General features: G+C 42.2%; 2 protein-coding genes across 3 annotated transcripts in view; both read right to left on the bottom strand.

Moving 5' to 3' along the window:
• Nucleotides 1–1144, bottom strand: part of LOC111658261 (kazrin-like) — a 111691-nt gene extending 110547 nt beyond the window's left edge. For both annotated transcript variants that reach the window (XM_087175244.1, XM_023410722.2), the window contains exons 1-2: nt 1035–1144; nt 752–847 (exon numbers count right to left, since the gene is read on the bottom strand). In XM_087175244.1, coding sequence (XP_087031370.1) covers nt 752–827 — 76 coding nt within the window. In that variant the 5' untranslated portion in view covers nt 828–847; nt 1035–1144. The remainder of the gene's footprint in view (nt 1–751; nt 848–1034) is intronic.
• A 4807-nt stretch (nt 1145–5951) lies between these two features.
• Nucleotides 5952–15806, bottom strand: prdm2b (PR domain containing 2, with ZNF domain b). Its single transcript, XM_023410721.2, has 4 exons — nt 15695–15806; nt 13038–13142; nt 8359–12926; nt 5952–7725 (listed from the first exon to the last, which is right to left on the bottom strand). Exons 2-4 carry the CDS (start codon nt 13054–13056, stop codon nt 7708–7710), a joined length of 4605 nt encoding a protein of 1534 aa, XP_023266489.2. The 5' UTR covers nt 13057–13142; nt 15695–15806; the 3' UTR covers nt 5952–7707.
• Between the last annotated feature and the right edge of the window lie 591 nt (nt 15807–16397).

Here is a 16397-nt window from a genome sequence, read left to right on the forward strand (position 1 = left end):
CATTATAAATACATCACAGCAAGAATCTGTGCTATTAGTGCTACACCTATCTAGATCCGCTATTTTTAGCATTTTATCAAATGACTAAAAACATAATAGAAGTGTCCTTTGCTAACAAACCTTTATAACTGTTATCAAAACAACGTATCCACTAAACAGCCTGATTTATCTTTCTCTATTCAAGTCCAGATGAAATGCCCCTTTGCCAAAATGTGACACCCCCCCCCAACAAAGCTGAGCCCAGCCCCAACTTCAGTTTGTTTTCGTAGCCTTCTGCTTAAAATACAAGAATACACAAGTTAATGCATCCAACCTGCTCCTGTAAAACTTGCTGCACTGACAGAAACATCAGCTGCAATCACAATCACACAATCTATGAAGGGTGAAAAACAAAAACCTAGGTGGTCATTACCTCTTGCCCTTAATGTGAGCACACACATCACAGAGATCCTTCACTCACTGAACAAAAATACCACAGTTTTCCTTTTTCCTCACAAAAACTCCCTCTCTGTTTTGTCTTTTTTTTTTTTTTTTACAGCAGCAGCCCAGGAAGATTTTAGCTGTGATACTGTAATCTTGTACATTAAGAGTTGCGCCACTCAGCATAAGCTAAATTAAAATAGCAATAAGATCAAGGATGGAATCGGGGAGAAAATGCTGAGGGTGGAGATCGGTTACGCTGACATGCGGGACATGTTGCCGGCTAATGATTTGTCTGGAGGCAGGAGGGGTTGTAATTGTGGCTACTCACTGGCTTGCATGAGCTGCCCCTGGCGCCCAAACACCTGGGAGAAGGTGGCATGGCTGCAGGTGAGGGTGTCCTCCATGGCTGTCCCACTGGCAACCGCTGAGGAGTGAGAGAGAGAGAGAAAGAGAGAGAGAGAGAGAGAGAGAGAGAGAGAGAGAGAGAGCGAGAGAGGAAGGAGATGAGGGAAGGTCAGCAAGACTGCGTCACATCAAGACAAGGAAAAAAAAAAAAAAAAAGAGGAGAGGGAAAGAGTGTAAAATAAGAAGGAGAGAGAGAAGAGGCTTACCTTCAGTTGTAGAAGCTGGTGTGTGATCTCTGGTGATGACTGCTCTCCTCTTGACCCGTCCTGCTGCTGTTGCTGCTGCTGCTGCTGAGGAGCGAAACACAGCCCCTCACTGCTCACACCAATATGAGCCGAACTGCTCACCACACAGATAATGGGAGGGGGTGTGCCCGCCTGCCTGCCTGCCTGCCTGCCTGCCTGCCTGCCTGCCTGCTTGTCAGCATGTAAGTGTGTGCGCGCGAGAGAAAGTTCTCTCAACGTGTGCCTGCGAGAGCATTTTGGTGTGCATGTGTGAGGGTGAGTAACACAGGGTGGTAAAGCAGCTAGCAGAGCTGGAGGTACACTTGCTCTGCAAGCACTCTGATCTTGTGCTTCGTCTGTACGGGCTGACAGTCCTCTGCGGCTCCAGACAGGCTGGGTTGAAGGGGAGAGTAAAGAATAGGGGAGGCGAGGGCTGAGTGCGGCGTCTACAGCAGGTAAAAGTCAATCCTCCTCCCTCCCCCCTTCTCCTCCTCCTCACTCTCAGTGTGAGCAGACAGCAGCGTGTGTCCTCCGGGCACAGAGCAGGACTGTTGTTTTCTGATCTGTGAGTATGCCCCCCTTTTCTCGCCTCCCTCTCCCTCCTCCCCCTCTCTACAGCCCTCATTTGCTGTGCCTTAGCAGTAACATCTCTCTCTCTCTCTCTCCTGTTCGCCTTCACATCTCTTACTCTCTCTCTACCCCACCCCATGCAAATCCCCTCGATCCATCTTAAAGCTCGGGCCGCTGCTGGGAAACAGATTCTAGCAAACTCGAGTGCTTCATCTTCCCCCACTGCTGAGGAAAAAAAGGAGGATGAGAAAGTGGAGGGGTTGTATAAAAAGTGAAAAGTAGGGCTGGTACAGCTGCTGGTTTCCAGGGGCTTCATCTTGAAAAGGAATTGTAGAAAACTGCTGAGTATAAAATAAAAATTAGCTCATACTCAACTGAAAAATAAACTCCTACTTGCCTCTCAGTGCAGTGCAAGAGCTCTGGTTGATTTACTTGCATGTGTGAAAACACTTTCCTCACGCTGCAGCAAAAAGGTACATGAAGGTGTTGTAATAAAAAAAATGAACAGCGCCATGAGATCAAATGAGCTTGTGTTACAAGATCTTTACCTCTCAGGCCTTGGAGGCAAAGCTAGCCGTATAGTACACATTGTGCAGCAGTTGGCATGGAGACCACCAACACATTCAAGACTCAGTTATTCCAACATATTATCACACTCGGGCCATCTCTGCACTGTCTAAACTCTCTGCAGCCTCTAAAACCCAGGTTTAACGGCCGATTTCCTCCAGAGCAAAAAGAAAAAAAAACTTTGCCAGGAAACCCATTGTCACGGAGCCATCTCTCACACCGCTGCTCTGCAAGGCGAACACACCAGAGACCCGACGACAGCACTCACATCCTCGCATCACATCCTCCTGTTTTGAAAGGAAATGGCAGGATACTCAATGGGCCACAGTGGGAGCTAGGGAGGAAGGCTGGGTCAGCGCGCTGACTGAAGCAGGTGGTTCTGCAGGTGAAAACATAATGGCAAGGGAAGAAAACCATGCCCAGTATTTAAAGCATGAAAGGAAATAACTGTGACATTAAGTATGTTTACGAAACCACAAAGCTAGAGGCAGTTGAAAAAAAAAAAAAAAAAAACAGCATGTAGTTGCATCCAAACATGTGCAGAACCTGCGAAACGCTAAGGTCAAACAGAACACGCACATTTCACGAACAATGAGAAGACTGGAGACACGACTTCACTTTCAAGTCTGACAGACTAATGCCCAGCAGAATAAATCTCTCTCCATCTTCATCAACTTTAATGTCATTCTCTTTGAACAGGAAGTAGAGGCAGAGTGAGCTTTTTGAGGAGGCTGTATATTGTCATGTATGAGCAGCTGTCATTCCCTCCCACTGTGTCTCTGTCACTGGCGGCTATCTTTCTCTAGATGACAAATAACTGTATAGTTCAATACCAGCAAACCGTCTCATCCAGATTCCTTGTATTCAACCAGATCTTTTGTTGTAGGAAAAGGAGAGAAAAACACTGGCTGACATACTGTTTACACCGAAGCTGAGACGATTAGGTTGATTAATCCATTAGTTGAAATTAATCGGCCACAATTTAGATTAAAAAAAAAAGAAAAATGCTGAATGCCCAATGCTGAATCTCACTTCTATAATGTGATGGACTTGCTTTGTTTTATTGTATCTTTGAGTTTTGGACCATAGGTTGGACAAAACAAGTTAACTGAAGACATCAGCAATTTGTGACGGCCATTTCTCACCCTTTTCTAACATTTAATATTCCAAACAATTAGTCCAGGAAATAATAGATTAATCAGAAATGAAAATAATCATTAGTTGCTGTACGCAGTATAATATCAATATTGGACTGAAGCTACAAGAAATCATGTGGTAAATTTTAGCTGAAGTATCATATAGCCTAAATTATGTTTTTCCTGGCCTTTAAGGCAGCATTCCAGGAAAGCAGGTTTTACTAAAAATATTAGAAGTGAAAACCATGTATTTCCAATAAAAGTCATTTAATGAGTCAGTGTCTCCACCACTTTGGTCCCAACTGATTATCTGCACACACATTCATCATTGTGTCAACTCATACTGTTTTTGCAAATTAGATGATCGAACTTATCTGAAAAATTCAAAATCAAAATTCACCAAAAAAATCACCAAATTCTGAGGTTTGTAGTTTTCACTATACAGCAACACGTCATCCCTAAAATACAATTACATTACCAATATCAAGTTGTGTATTGAAAATATTTTGATTTTGTGATTTTGTTATTGCATACCAGCCCTAAGTCAAGGCTTGAACTGAACCTTCTGCATGTGGTAATTGAGCACAAATCCCTCAAAGCAGCCTCGGTGCTCTTTTATGTCTTAAATCAGTCTCTCTGGTGTATCGTAGTTTATTTCGTCAAGCCAGGCACAGAGCTGCATGGAATTGCATTTTTATGAATAGGGCTGAAGCACCGTACACTGCAATCAAGAGAGAGTGCAGTGATATTTCACCTTGACAGCGCGAGTATCGTGCAGCACTCGTCCAAGCTTTTAATTCGCCCCCCCCCCCACACACCACACACACACACACACACGCAGCTGAACGACCCATACCATAAACTATACTATCATGGCACCGGGCAAATAAACACGTCTTCCCATCCCACTGAATAAAGCAAAAATCCAGCGTGTGGATCAAATCCAACATACAGATTGCATTTAATTCATAAACCCATCCATCAACATGATACACTCATGTGTTACGTGAGGATCGAGTCCACCAGTCATCACAGTTCTTTGAGTTTGTTTCTAACGCTTGGAGCACGTTTCTGTCTGATGGGGGTGATTCCTCATTAAGGTACGAAAGTGTGACGGATCGGGTGTGAATGAAAAAATCCCTGCAGATGCATACAGGCCGGATGAGGGTGCTGAAGGTAACACATGACATGACTACCAGTGATAGTGAGATGCTCTGGTCTTCTGCCTTTTTTCACTTTCCAGAAAACAATTGCTGTATATATTATTAGTTTCGCATTGAAAAGGTTCAGTTATAAAACAGCTGGGGTGGAATCTTTGAATATTTATAAATTCAGATTATCGTCTCTCGAATGATACTTTATTTGTAAGGACATATACTGCAAACATATATTGTACTAAAAAAGATCTTGAAGGAAGAGAGAATTGTAGTGCAGCTGAGAGTTGGTGAGAAGTGTGGCACTTAATTATTAATACGTTTGTTCCTAATACGTATTCTGTAATAGATTTTCCCAGCTTTCCAAATAATGTTACTAATGTATATATTACAATTTATGTCCGGTTTACATTTGTACTATGTATTAAGTATGCACTTATATTATAAGATGTTTGCTTATATGTGGTTTTAAAGATTTAATTTTTGTTTTTGTCTGGTTTTATGCGACTGCCAGAGTATTACAAAAATGTAGCCTGCTGAAGTGTTAGAAATAATTAAAGATTATGTGTATAATACTGAACAATTTAGCTTTTTCATTGCCTTAGTGATATCAATCCTGCTGTGATTTATGACTGTAATATCCATGTGTGACTTTGTGCATAGTAGTGCAACAGAATATGAAGCAATAAGACACTGTGATTATCCAATAAATACAAAGATGGGATTACAAAGAATCCAAATGATTCAGGAAATAATGTGATAAAAATGCAAATATCAAGAATCTTTGAATAACAAACCACTCTCCCACAAAGCGTGGAGCTACATAGCAAAGGTAAGAATTTAAGGTGCTGTATGACTCACAAATCAACCTCACTGACAAGTACACCACTCCCAAAATAGATACAGATCTCGCAGCAACTAGCAAGCTGAGGATGGCCATGGCTGCACAGTAGCAGCTTCCTGACCTGCAGAATAAGGGCAGCAACTTGTAATTTGAATTTCTATCAAACTCAAATAAAATGGAAACTAAAATTTTTTTCATAATCTGCCAGGTCCCTGACATGCTGTGAGTAGAGAAGGCAATCAGCAAATGTAATCTGGAAAACTTTATTACAGCTACAATGGCAGGGTGTCTATAATGTTAAATAAAAAAAGAAAATGTCTCGGGGAATAAAACATTCTGCAAGGAGTCGGATGCACTTATGAGAAAAATTAATCTCATTCTCTCTCTAGTTTTACATGACCAGTAAACTATGATAAGGGGCACATTAAATCATGAACTTGAAAACTCCATTGCGAAAAAAGGATACAAATCTAACGGGTGAAAACGGTCTTCAAGCGTTAAATTGGATCAATATTAAAGGACAATTTGCAGCCATTACCTGTCTATACTATCTGTTTATACTCACATCTTGCAGAGCTGGGTATAACTGGGAACCCTGTAAGCAAAAACAATAAAAGCTTTACACAAATTGAAAAACTTTTTTGTTTTTTATTATGTCAATTACAGTAATGTCTTACTTGAGGTCATTCGGGATTTTTGTCTTTGTTCATCCTTAAATACATAATCTTGATGCTGAAAGGCAAAACATGAAATTTTCTCGTGGAAATATAAATTAGCTTCAAATCATATTGTTCAATTTATTTTCCCATAACATGCTACAAGCGTTTAAGCACTGCCTGTGTGTGTGTCTCTGTGGTACAAGGAATATGGTCAAGACTGAAGAAGTGGGGTCAGCACTGGAGAGACTATAAAACTAAAAATAAAAAGCTTTTCATTGGCAGGGACTTAGCAACGTTTTCATCATGTACAGTCTGACCAAATATATCGACTCACTGAAACAAAGATGACTTTTGTCCTCGGAAGAAAAATCATTCAATTACATTACTGCGGCATTGCTCTTGTAAGAAAATCGACACATGAAGCAACTTTTCACAAGTCCACTTCGAACGGATAAAATAAAAAAAAAAAATAATGAAGCATTCAACTTTTCTTCTAGGATCTGAGTCATTATCATGCATTTTGGCCATAGAAACTGGTTCATGTGTCATTTTCATTTATCAAATTGCTTAATGGAGACAACCAATTTAGTGATTTGCTGATAGAAACGCTGTAAAAGTAGTATTTGAGACTAGATGAATGATTTGCACCAATTTGGTGCAAATTACCAGTGTCTGCAAAGTGCAACAGACCTGAATACATTCCATTATTCACTGTTTAATTGAGTCAATCTTACTGATCCAGCTAGAAATTTTGGCAGTTTGTTTTAAAGTGCTGTCAGAACACTGGGCTGTATGAGTGATATTAAAAATTATTTTCAAGGTCAACATTATTTTAAGGAGTTTACACATAATTCCCATCATTTTACAATTGGAATTACTTGCTAATGTCAGATAAACAAAACAAAAAACAGAGAAAGCAAGTAAAAACATGAGACATACTTGAGATTTAGACCAAAGGAATAGCTGTCAGGCCACACATCCAACCATAACCATTCACATACTTACCACACACATATACAGTGTTCCTGAGGACCAATTGTTGCAGTAAACAACTGCCATTTTCATTTTTGTTTCCCAAACAAAAAAAAAAAAAACATACACCAATAACATATATTCTACAATATAATGACTACAGAAATTTAAATCAAACATACATACTTTGCAAATCATGTATAAACTGAAGTAGGTGCCCATTGGGAGACATGGAAATTGGCTTAATCTAGTTCATACTCTATTCAGCACATGCATTAAGAGACTCTGGAAACATCCAAAAGTCTAAACAACCAAAGGGGGAAAATAAGGAACGAAAGAATAAACAAGTGTCCCTAACCCTAACTGATACGTGATTGCCATTTGCAATATATCAGCTTTCCAAAATAACGGAGCCCTAATGTTACTGTTTTGGGTCAAGTAATGACACATAGTGTATATATTAACTCAATGTCATTTACAGTTTCTTATTTCTTTTTTTTCTTTTTCTTTTTTTTGCAAGGCTGGCTAAAATCGAGGCTCAGTTCAGTTCACAAGATAGATGGAAGATAAAGAGAGTTCCCTCCTTAAATCCAGCAAAGGCAGCTGAGACAAGCAAACTTCACTTGTTTTGAGTGAAGAAGCCCACCACAAGAGGTCGACCTCAGGTGCTGTCAGTGCCTTGATTAGTCCAGAGCGTTGCCTGAGAAGGTGAGCACCATATTCCCAGGAAAAGTTCAACAAAGTCCAAATGGCTCACTTCATCAGCACCTCCTGTAACACAAAGGACAAACACAGATGAACAATACAGAACTGTAACGATCACTTGATCAAATAAGTAAGTGACAGAGAAAATTAATTTATTAATTTTTAACAATTTGATCATTTTTGATTAAATCAATCAATTGTTAATAGATTAAGTGAAAAGGATTTTGAACAGAAATGCCACATATTTTCTGCTTTTCATATCTGAGTTTTGGACTGTTGTTTGGACGAAACAAGACATTTTAATCCCATCACCTCAGGCTCCAGTCGATTGTGATGGGAATTTTTCGTTGTTTTCTGATGTTTTATAAACCTAATGATTAATCAAAAAAATATTGGCAGTAAAATCTAAAATAAAATGAAAATAACTCTGAAAAAAAAAATCTGATAATGTATCAGCCAAATTCAGTTCTTTGAATTGTTGCTGCCCTGTGAAAAACAGGCATCTTCAAAATGTTTCATGAGCCAAGTAAAACTGCCTTGTTTTACAGTTACGTTTTTAATTGTTTACTGAAAACCTGAACAGTTTTAAAGAAACATGGTTTTTATTGGACAATGATAAGCAACATGTCCCTAAAATTTGGTTGTTACACTTGTGACCAAAATATGCTAGTGAAGATGAGAAAATGGTCTCTATCTCACCTGAGTCTCTCTTGGCTCTTGAATTGGTGGTTCCTCAGTTTTAACCTCAGCAGAAGGAGCTGCACTGGCCATTTGTAAGCTCCTGGTGACCGGACCACCAACTCTCTCCCTTGTTCGCAGGGAGAACCGCTCCTCTTTCTTCAGCTGTGGTGGTGGTGGTGATTTGGCCTCTGCTAATCTCTTGGGTGCTGCCTCCTTACCCATACGCTGCATTCTCATGGCTGGCCGTTGTTGTGCAGTGTCACTGGGAGTGTCCGGGGATGACAGGGTGGGAGGTAGAGACTGAACTTGGCTCTTCTTAGTTTTTTTGCTAGCAGAAACTGGGGTTGGGAACGAAGCAGGCCTCTTTAGTCGGCCAAGAGTAGCAGCGTATTTTCCTTTGCTTGCCAGGGAGGGTTCAGGGTCTGCTGCACCAGAGCTACGAGCTCGAGTCTTTCCCAGGGGTTTAGGCTCCAACTCTGTCTGCTGTATTTCACAGTCTGAAGCTTTCTTCCGAAGGTTTACGTTTTTATCTACCACAGACCCTGCCTCTTTTTTCACCTCTGCTAGACCTTTTTTGCCCTTTTTCACAACAGGCTTCTTAGGACAGCTGACTGCCATATGTTTACTGAGACTTGCAGGATAAGTAAACTCCCGGCTGCAGTGGGGGCAGACATTAGAGGGCTGCTCTTCTTCAACTTTAACGGTAGCCTTCTTTGCAGTAGTGGCGGCTTTATTTCTATGTGAAATTGCCCTCTGGACCAGCTGGTTTTTCTTCTTACTGAGGGCACTCATTCTTGTTTTACCAGTATCTTGATTAAAGTTAAGTCTCTTTGGCTGACCCATTCTACGGAAAGCACTCTGGCCTGCAGTGGCTGCTGTGGGTGACACGACTCCATTCGGGCTCTTCACTATTTGCTTGAGGGGGATGGGGTTTTTCTTGGGAGTGTAACGCTTCTTATCACTAGCATTGGCACAGGCCAAAATGTGCTTGTGCAGTTCAGGCATGTTGTCAAAGCTGTTGCCACACTTGGTGCAGCGAATGGCAGTGCTGAAAGTTTGTGGTATGTTGTGGGTGGTGAAGTTAGTAGCCGAGGCCACAGAGCCAGCATGGGAACGGCTATGATAAGGGAAAGGGGGTGGTTTATAACTGGGGTAGTGTTGATTAATGCCGAGGCGAACATCAGGGCCTTTAGGCTTCCCTCCTTCTGAGGCCATGATCTTTATTGTAGTGTATAACTCCTCATTGGGGTCCTCTGCTCCATCCTCTGCATGATTTCCATTAACATCAGGTTCTTCTTTTGCTAAATCAGAGTCATTGTGCTGAGCAGGGTCATCAGTCATCTCTGGTGCTGGTGTTGAGGGACTGCTTTCCTCTTTGGCTCTGGATGGATCTGTGTAATTTTGTGGCCTGAGCTTGCCGCTCTCTACAGTAGTATTTGAACATGTCTCATTTGGATGCAGATCCTTTTGGTGCTGCTGGAGGTTACAGAGAAAGGCAAACTCTTTGGAACAAACGGAGCACACAAAGATCCTGCCCACTCCGTGTAGTGTTGTCCGGTGAGCCAGCAGGGCGGGTGCGTCACCAAATAGCTGCACACAGAATTCACACTTGAAGGGCCAGTCTGCAGCGTGATCTATGATATGTCCACTGAGCTCTTTGATGGAGTTGAATGGCTCCTCACAGACATTACACACAAAAGTCTTGCAGTATGTTGAGTCAACTTCCTCTACCGCAGAGGATTTATCAGACGGTTTATCAAGAGCAGCAGGCTGAGGTGAAGTGTCAACACCATCCTGAGGCGCATGATTCATAACTGACAATTTGTCTATGCAGTGCTGAGGCTCTTCTTTTATCTTAATCTGATGGAGGGATTGTGGAACGGGTGATGGGGATGGATTATGTGATGCAGGAGGAGGGGATGGGGAACAAGATGAGGATTCTGGTTGGGGTGGGAGAGCAGCAAAGTCAGATTTCAAAAATTTCTCAGTTTTTGAGTCAAGGTCTTGGTTCAATTTTCCATTTAGCAGACTGTTGCAAGTCGTGGTCAAAGAAACATGTTCTGTAGCGTGCTGATCTACTGATGCAGGCTCAGGAGAGCTTGGTGTTGAACAATTAAGGGGGTCTTTAAGAGTGCTGGAGGAGTCCATCGGCTCAGAGATGTGATCCTCTTCCTCATCTTTGTTTTCGTCAGCTGACGAAATCTCCTCGGAGTCTGACGGGGGTTTGTGTTCATCTGATCTTGGAGACATTTTTGGCGAGAGGACAGGAAGAGGTCTCAGTGCAGATGAGTCAGAAGGCTGAGAGAGAGGAGAGCTAGGCATAGCCAGTGGTGACGGTATGGTAGGTAGTACAGGGGGAGGCGGTGTCGGGGATGTCACACTAGAGGTACCGGGTGAAGACGGGTTCATGGTGACAGGGGTCAAAGAGGGCGGAGAGGGGTGGGCAGACTCTGATGCAACATTTGGAGAGCGAGAATGGAAAAGACTTAGGTTTGCTAAGACTGAGGGGCCCTCCTCTCCTGGCAAAGTTAGACCTACATACTCATTCATTAGCACTTTTTCAAGCATGCTGGTGTTAGGCTTTCTCTTTTTAATTAAGGGCTGTGGCGCTGGACTTCCCTTTGATTCAGGCTCGTTGGTGCTCTTACGATGCAAGCTTAAATCAAGAGCTGAATCCCCGACCACCTTGTTCAAGCTGTCACTTTTCCTGCTGACAGAGTTTGACAGATCCAAGGGCTGTTGATTACAGGAATTTCCTCCGCTACTAGAAGAAGTTTGGCTATGCATATTATTTCCAGAAGGGCTCAGGGTATCCCCATCATCTTTATCCAGTAGGCTCCCAGGAGGTGATGCACTATGGCTTTCCACCTTTGGCACCTTAAGGGTGTATGAGCTTGCCACCTCAGCTTTACAGCTCTCCGTTTTACAAGTAGGACTGAGCTGCGGAGACGATGGGGGAGAACCAGTTCTTCTTTTAAACCTGCCTGAAGCCCCTTGCAGCGGTGTGACTGACAGCGGGGAGGCCAGTCTATGGCTTTCTGTTATCAGGGTAATGGTGGATTTCTGAATATCTTGTGTCTGAAGGAGCTGTTTGAGCTTAGGTGAGAGATAAACAGTTTTCTCTCTTTGAAACGCTGATGAATCTGTGGCTTGTTGGAACAGTCCTCCCACTAGCAAGTTAGATGAGGAGGACGTAGAGGATGATGAAGATGACGAAGAGGCTGTGAAAGATGCTGATTCTGTCTCCACTTTAAGGCTGGGAACAAATGGGGGTGTAGATGTCCTCCTCTTTGCTGCTGACTGACCGATGTTGGAGACTTGCTTTGCAGCACTAGTTCTCCCCTCCACCTTGAGTGCTTGACCGATCTGATTCGGGCTGATTATGACCGTGTCCAGACCAAACAAAGCTGCAGATCTTGAGTCCACCTCTATCACCTCACAGCTGCTCACTGAACTGCTGGACACAATTTTGCCATCAATGTAGAAGCTCAGGTTCTCAGAGATGTTTTTGGATATGTCAACTGCGTAATCGTCTCGGTCCGCCTCATCTTCTGTGTCCGCACTGGGCACATAGACGGGTGGAGGGCTGGTGCTGGGGGACTCATCAGGTTGCTGCTGTTGCTGTGCTGATGCCTCTTGCAGCAGCATTCCTTTCCTGCGAACTCCCTTGGGTAACAAGTGCCGTTCATGTATTCTGCGTTGGTGTCGCCGCATGTTGGTATGTGTGCCAAAAGCTTTACTGCAATACTTGCAAGGATGGAGTTCCTTTGACTCCCCATTTTCATCCAATATAAAGGGACGGTCAGCATGGGGCCCCAACTCCTTTCTCTGCATCTCAGAGTTGTGCAGAGCTCCACCAGTAAACTGGGACCCTATTGCTATATACTGACTAGTTGGGCTGGTGCAGTCAGGACTTGAGCCGTCAGTCTGCACCATGGGACCGAGTAAACTGGCAGTTCCAGCCAGAGAGCCAGGCCTTTTCTTAAGCCCACTCTCATGCCTTCTCTCATGCCGGCGCCGCCCCACCTGTGAGCCAAAGGACTTATTGCAGTACCGGCACTTAAACAGTTGTGTTTGCTGGTTGGTGATGGCATGAATGTGTATATGACGCTCCAGACCCTGTCTGGTGGAGAAGTGACGTTCACAGTGCTGACAGGGATATGACTCTCCATGAGGATCACTTTCAAGGTCACCATCAGGGTCAGGGTCAAGGTCAAGATCAGGATCGGGATCGACCTCTGGTTCTTGCCCTCTAAATGAGGAAGACTGTAATTTTAGCTCCGAATCCTTATGGCTTTCTTCACCACAAGTCAGCGACGGCCCAGGCTGCTTATTTTGGATGGAATTAGCTGCAGGTGAATGCTGAGCAGTTTGCTGCTGTACCTCAATTGGATCCATCAAATCATCTGCATCCTCCTCCTCTTCATCTTCTTCTTCCTCCTCCTCCTCTCCATTTCCCCTGTCCATTAATCCTGGTGATATATATTGTACATCTTTATGGTCAGTGCTTCCCATGGGATGTGTTTCCTCGAGTTCCTGCGAGGTCCCTAAGGCTGTTGGCCTCTCATCTTCCTCCTCCTTCAGACCTGTTAAATAATCACGAATAGCAATTTGTGCTACTTAAGACATGTTCAATTGAAGAGTGCTCGAAAATACATTAAATTACACTGATTAATCATGACAGTAAATCAACTTACCTTCTTCCCCATCCCACATCTCTTTGACAGTAGGTTTGGTTCCACTTGTTTTCTTGAATCCACCCAAACCAGACTGTCTGGCTCTCTCCAGCAGCTTTCTTCTGGCTGTCAGTACAAACACACACATCACTTTGTATCAGGCTTGATGGAAAAAAAAAAGTCACTTCATCATGTTAATAATATGTTAAATATCCATTTATAAAATAAAATTTCTCCTAAAATAACCGTAGAGTGGTTAAAAATACATTACTGGTCAAATAGCAGGGTTTGATTATATGTCAAACTAATTCTAGTGATCAAATAACCTTTAATCAGGTAACAGGGCACACTTGCTCCTGGGAAAATAATTCTGTAGAGATAAAAAGTTTTCACCATTACCTAAAAAAGGATCAACAAGATTTGTAAGATAATTAAAAGGCCCATGAAACCTATGGTCAATAAGATGATTAATTCAATTTTACTTTTTCACCTCATGTGCTCAGTTTACTACAGCAAATTAGTAAAAAGGGTATTAAGAAAACTTACAAGTTACTGCTTTAAAATTCCAATTGAAATGTGTGAACTAACCTTGCGGAATATCCTTAAGCAGCAGCACATATTATTCATAGTTATGCACTGCATGCATCAGTAATTAATAAGACAACTGATACGTAAGATAATTTGAGTCCCAGGCAATTGCTAACCTGACACTAGTTTGAATTTTCTAAGCCTTGTCTAACTCAAGAGGCTTCCCTGGCACGTCCCCATCATAGGAGTGTGTCAACAAGGTCACCTGACCTGGCCTACAAAGCCTAATTCATACCAGAGAAACAAATGCTGCAGGTCGGTCATCTGACCAGCATGGTCAGAGGCATTCTGCTAAATCTACAGCAGCAACATAACTAGGCAAACATGTTTAATAATCTTAGGGCACTGGCATTTCATATTCCTAGCCTTTTCTGTCATTATCTTTTTTTATATCCAGCACTCACTGAGCCAACACCTACACCAACTCTGGCATAGATTGCTTAGGTAACATGCAGGATGTTTGATATTAAAATGAAACTAAAAGGATAGGCCGGCTAACTTCATCCAGGTTGACTATGCAGTACAGTAACTACGTGCCTGCCAGAAGCCACTACACTGTGGTACAGAGATGATGTCCTAGAGGCTACTGTCTGTAGGGTTAGACAGAAAATGAAATGGCTTCTTCTCACAAGAAATAACACAGAGCTCATTTATCAACAACCCTGTAAAATAAAGGACATAAAACTTCAGGTGCTGCAGCTTTCAAATTTAGTTTTCTACCTCATTTCACTGACATTTGAGGAGTTATAAGGACGGATGTGACTTTCTGTATGTTGCCTACATTCAGTGTTGATGTAATTACATCTTAATAGTCAGAGTCTGTAAATGGCCTTGACAAACATCTGAATGACATAATAACTACACAGGGGCTATTTTATTCTTGGTCTATTACATTTTCAGCGGGATTTATCATGATCAGGATCATGCAATACAGCACATGACACAATGCCCCTTAACCCCCAAGATAAATACGTGAAGCCAGAACTATATCAAAATCAGACCACAATAGATAAGAACACTTTACCCGTTTCTTCTTGGTCCTGCATTGAATTAACCACATACTCTAATTGTTTTTTATGGAAACACTATGTCCTCATCATATGGACAAATATAATGCGTTTATTACAAAATAAAGAGCTCAGATGATAGCACATTCATCACTTTATCAGAGGTATGTATTAGTTTATTAATGCTTTATTCAAAAATCTATTAAAAGGTTAACTAAATGACGTTTCTGTGGTGTTATTTTTAGGTTTTGATGTCTGAAGTCACGAAACGTTAATGCTCAATCAAACCAGTCCGATACACCTGAACGACCAGTTACAATTTGTAACAGAGTGTTAACCATCTTTCCACCTTAGTAATTTAATATATTTTTTATAATAATTTAGTCCAGACAGTTTACCATCTGTTCCTGTACACGGAGATGTCCGTGTGTTCAGACTTAGCCGTTTAGCCTCATGCTAGCATGCAACACCAAGTCTGACAACTCGATGAACTGGTTATTCTGGACCCAAATCGACGTGAAGGGTAATTTTAAACACTCTCCACAATATGTAACAACTATATTGTAGGTTGTTATCCAATACCTGGACTTTAATTAGCCTGTAGTTGAATAAGGCAGCCAGCTAGTTAGCTACCCTGCTAGGCCATCATCAAGTAGACAGGCTCGCAGATGGATGGCTTTCATGCTTTAGGAACTCAAGGAAGGTCACATCCTCGACAACGTCAGGACCCACAGGAGGAGGAAAAGCTGCTAAAAAGTTGCCCAGATGCTCTTGTAACTGCTGAACAGGATATTTAACGGCAAACGAATTGGCTCACTGGTCGTTATTTGGAGCTGAATCGGCTCGCAGCGACGAGTTTTAGGTCGGGTATAAAAGTGGAGAGAAGCCCCACACATCGCAACCGTTAACGTTAGCTTCCACTAGCCTTCCTTCATTTGTAGCTAGCTAGCTCGCCAGACACAACTTCGACTGGGCTGCAAAGAAAATCAACTCGTGGCTGACTTCGCGTGGCATGTGTGCACCGCACAGGTCCAAGGATAAAACCGAGCACAAATGTCATCATGGATAAGAGTAAGGCCTCACCTCGCTTCGCCCTGGGTGAATTTTTCCTGCTCAGACTGCTGGCTCTTTCTTCCTCCAGTGCAGCTGTTATCTCAGGGTTGTCTTTCACTGTGTACCACACCAGCAACTCCTCTCCCGGCCCGATAGGCTGCAACAATGAGAGATGAGGTCGGCCACCAATCACAGCCCGGCAAGGGGGATATTTGGGCCACTGTGCATCTAATCTGTCTAGTGGGTGTATGGAATTTGACAGTGTTTTTATCATAGTCTGCTGCAGTATATTCTCTAATGGTGCAAACTTTGTATAGTATTTTGAATGTATTACATCCACTGTAACAGGGATGTAGTTACCGTGACTCAGTTAAACCAGTTCTTAGATTTGCATAATTAACAATGGCTGTTAGATTTCAAGTCACACTTCACTGTTAGTCATTTCGAAATGATGCATGTATGAGAATCTTATTCAAGTACAACAAGTTAGGTATTGTCAGAAAAATGTATTTAAACTATCAAAATAAAAATACTGTTTCTGCAGGTCAGAGTGATTTATTGTTATGATACTTAAATTATTATACTGATGCATCAGTGCAGCTTTCTGCTGTAGCTGGTCAAGATGGTTCTAGCTATTTCATATAGGCTACCATTAGGAAGTTTACTCTATAAAAATGAATTGTATTTCGTAAGTTCATCTCTTTCTGAAGCAATGTAACTAGTAATTGCTCCG

The sequence above is a fragment of the Seriola lalandi genome, unplaced genomic scaffold, assembly GCF_002814215.2.
Source record: "Seriola lalandi dorsalis isolate HSWRI2012SDOR001 ecotype SW California unplaced genomic scaffold, Sedor1 jcf7180002054431, whole genome shotgun sequence".
In the NCBI taxonomy this organism is placed as follows: domain Eukaryota; kingdom Metazoa; phylum Chordata; class Actinopteri; order Carangiformes; family Carangidae; genus Seriola; species Seriola lalandi.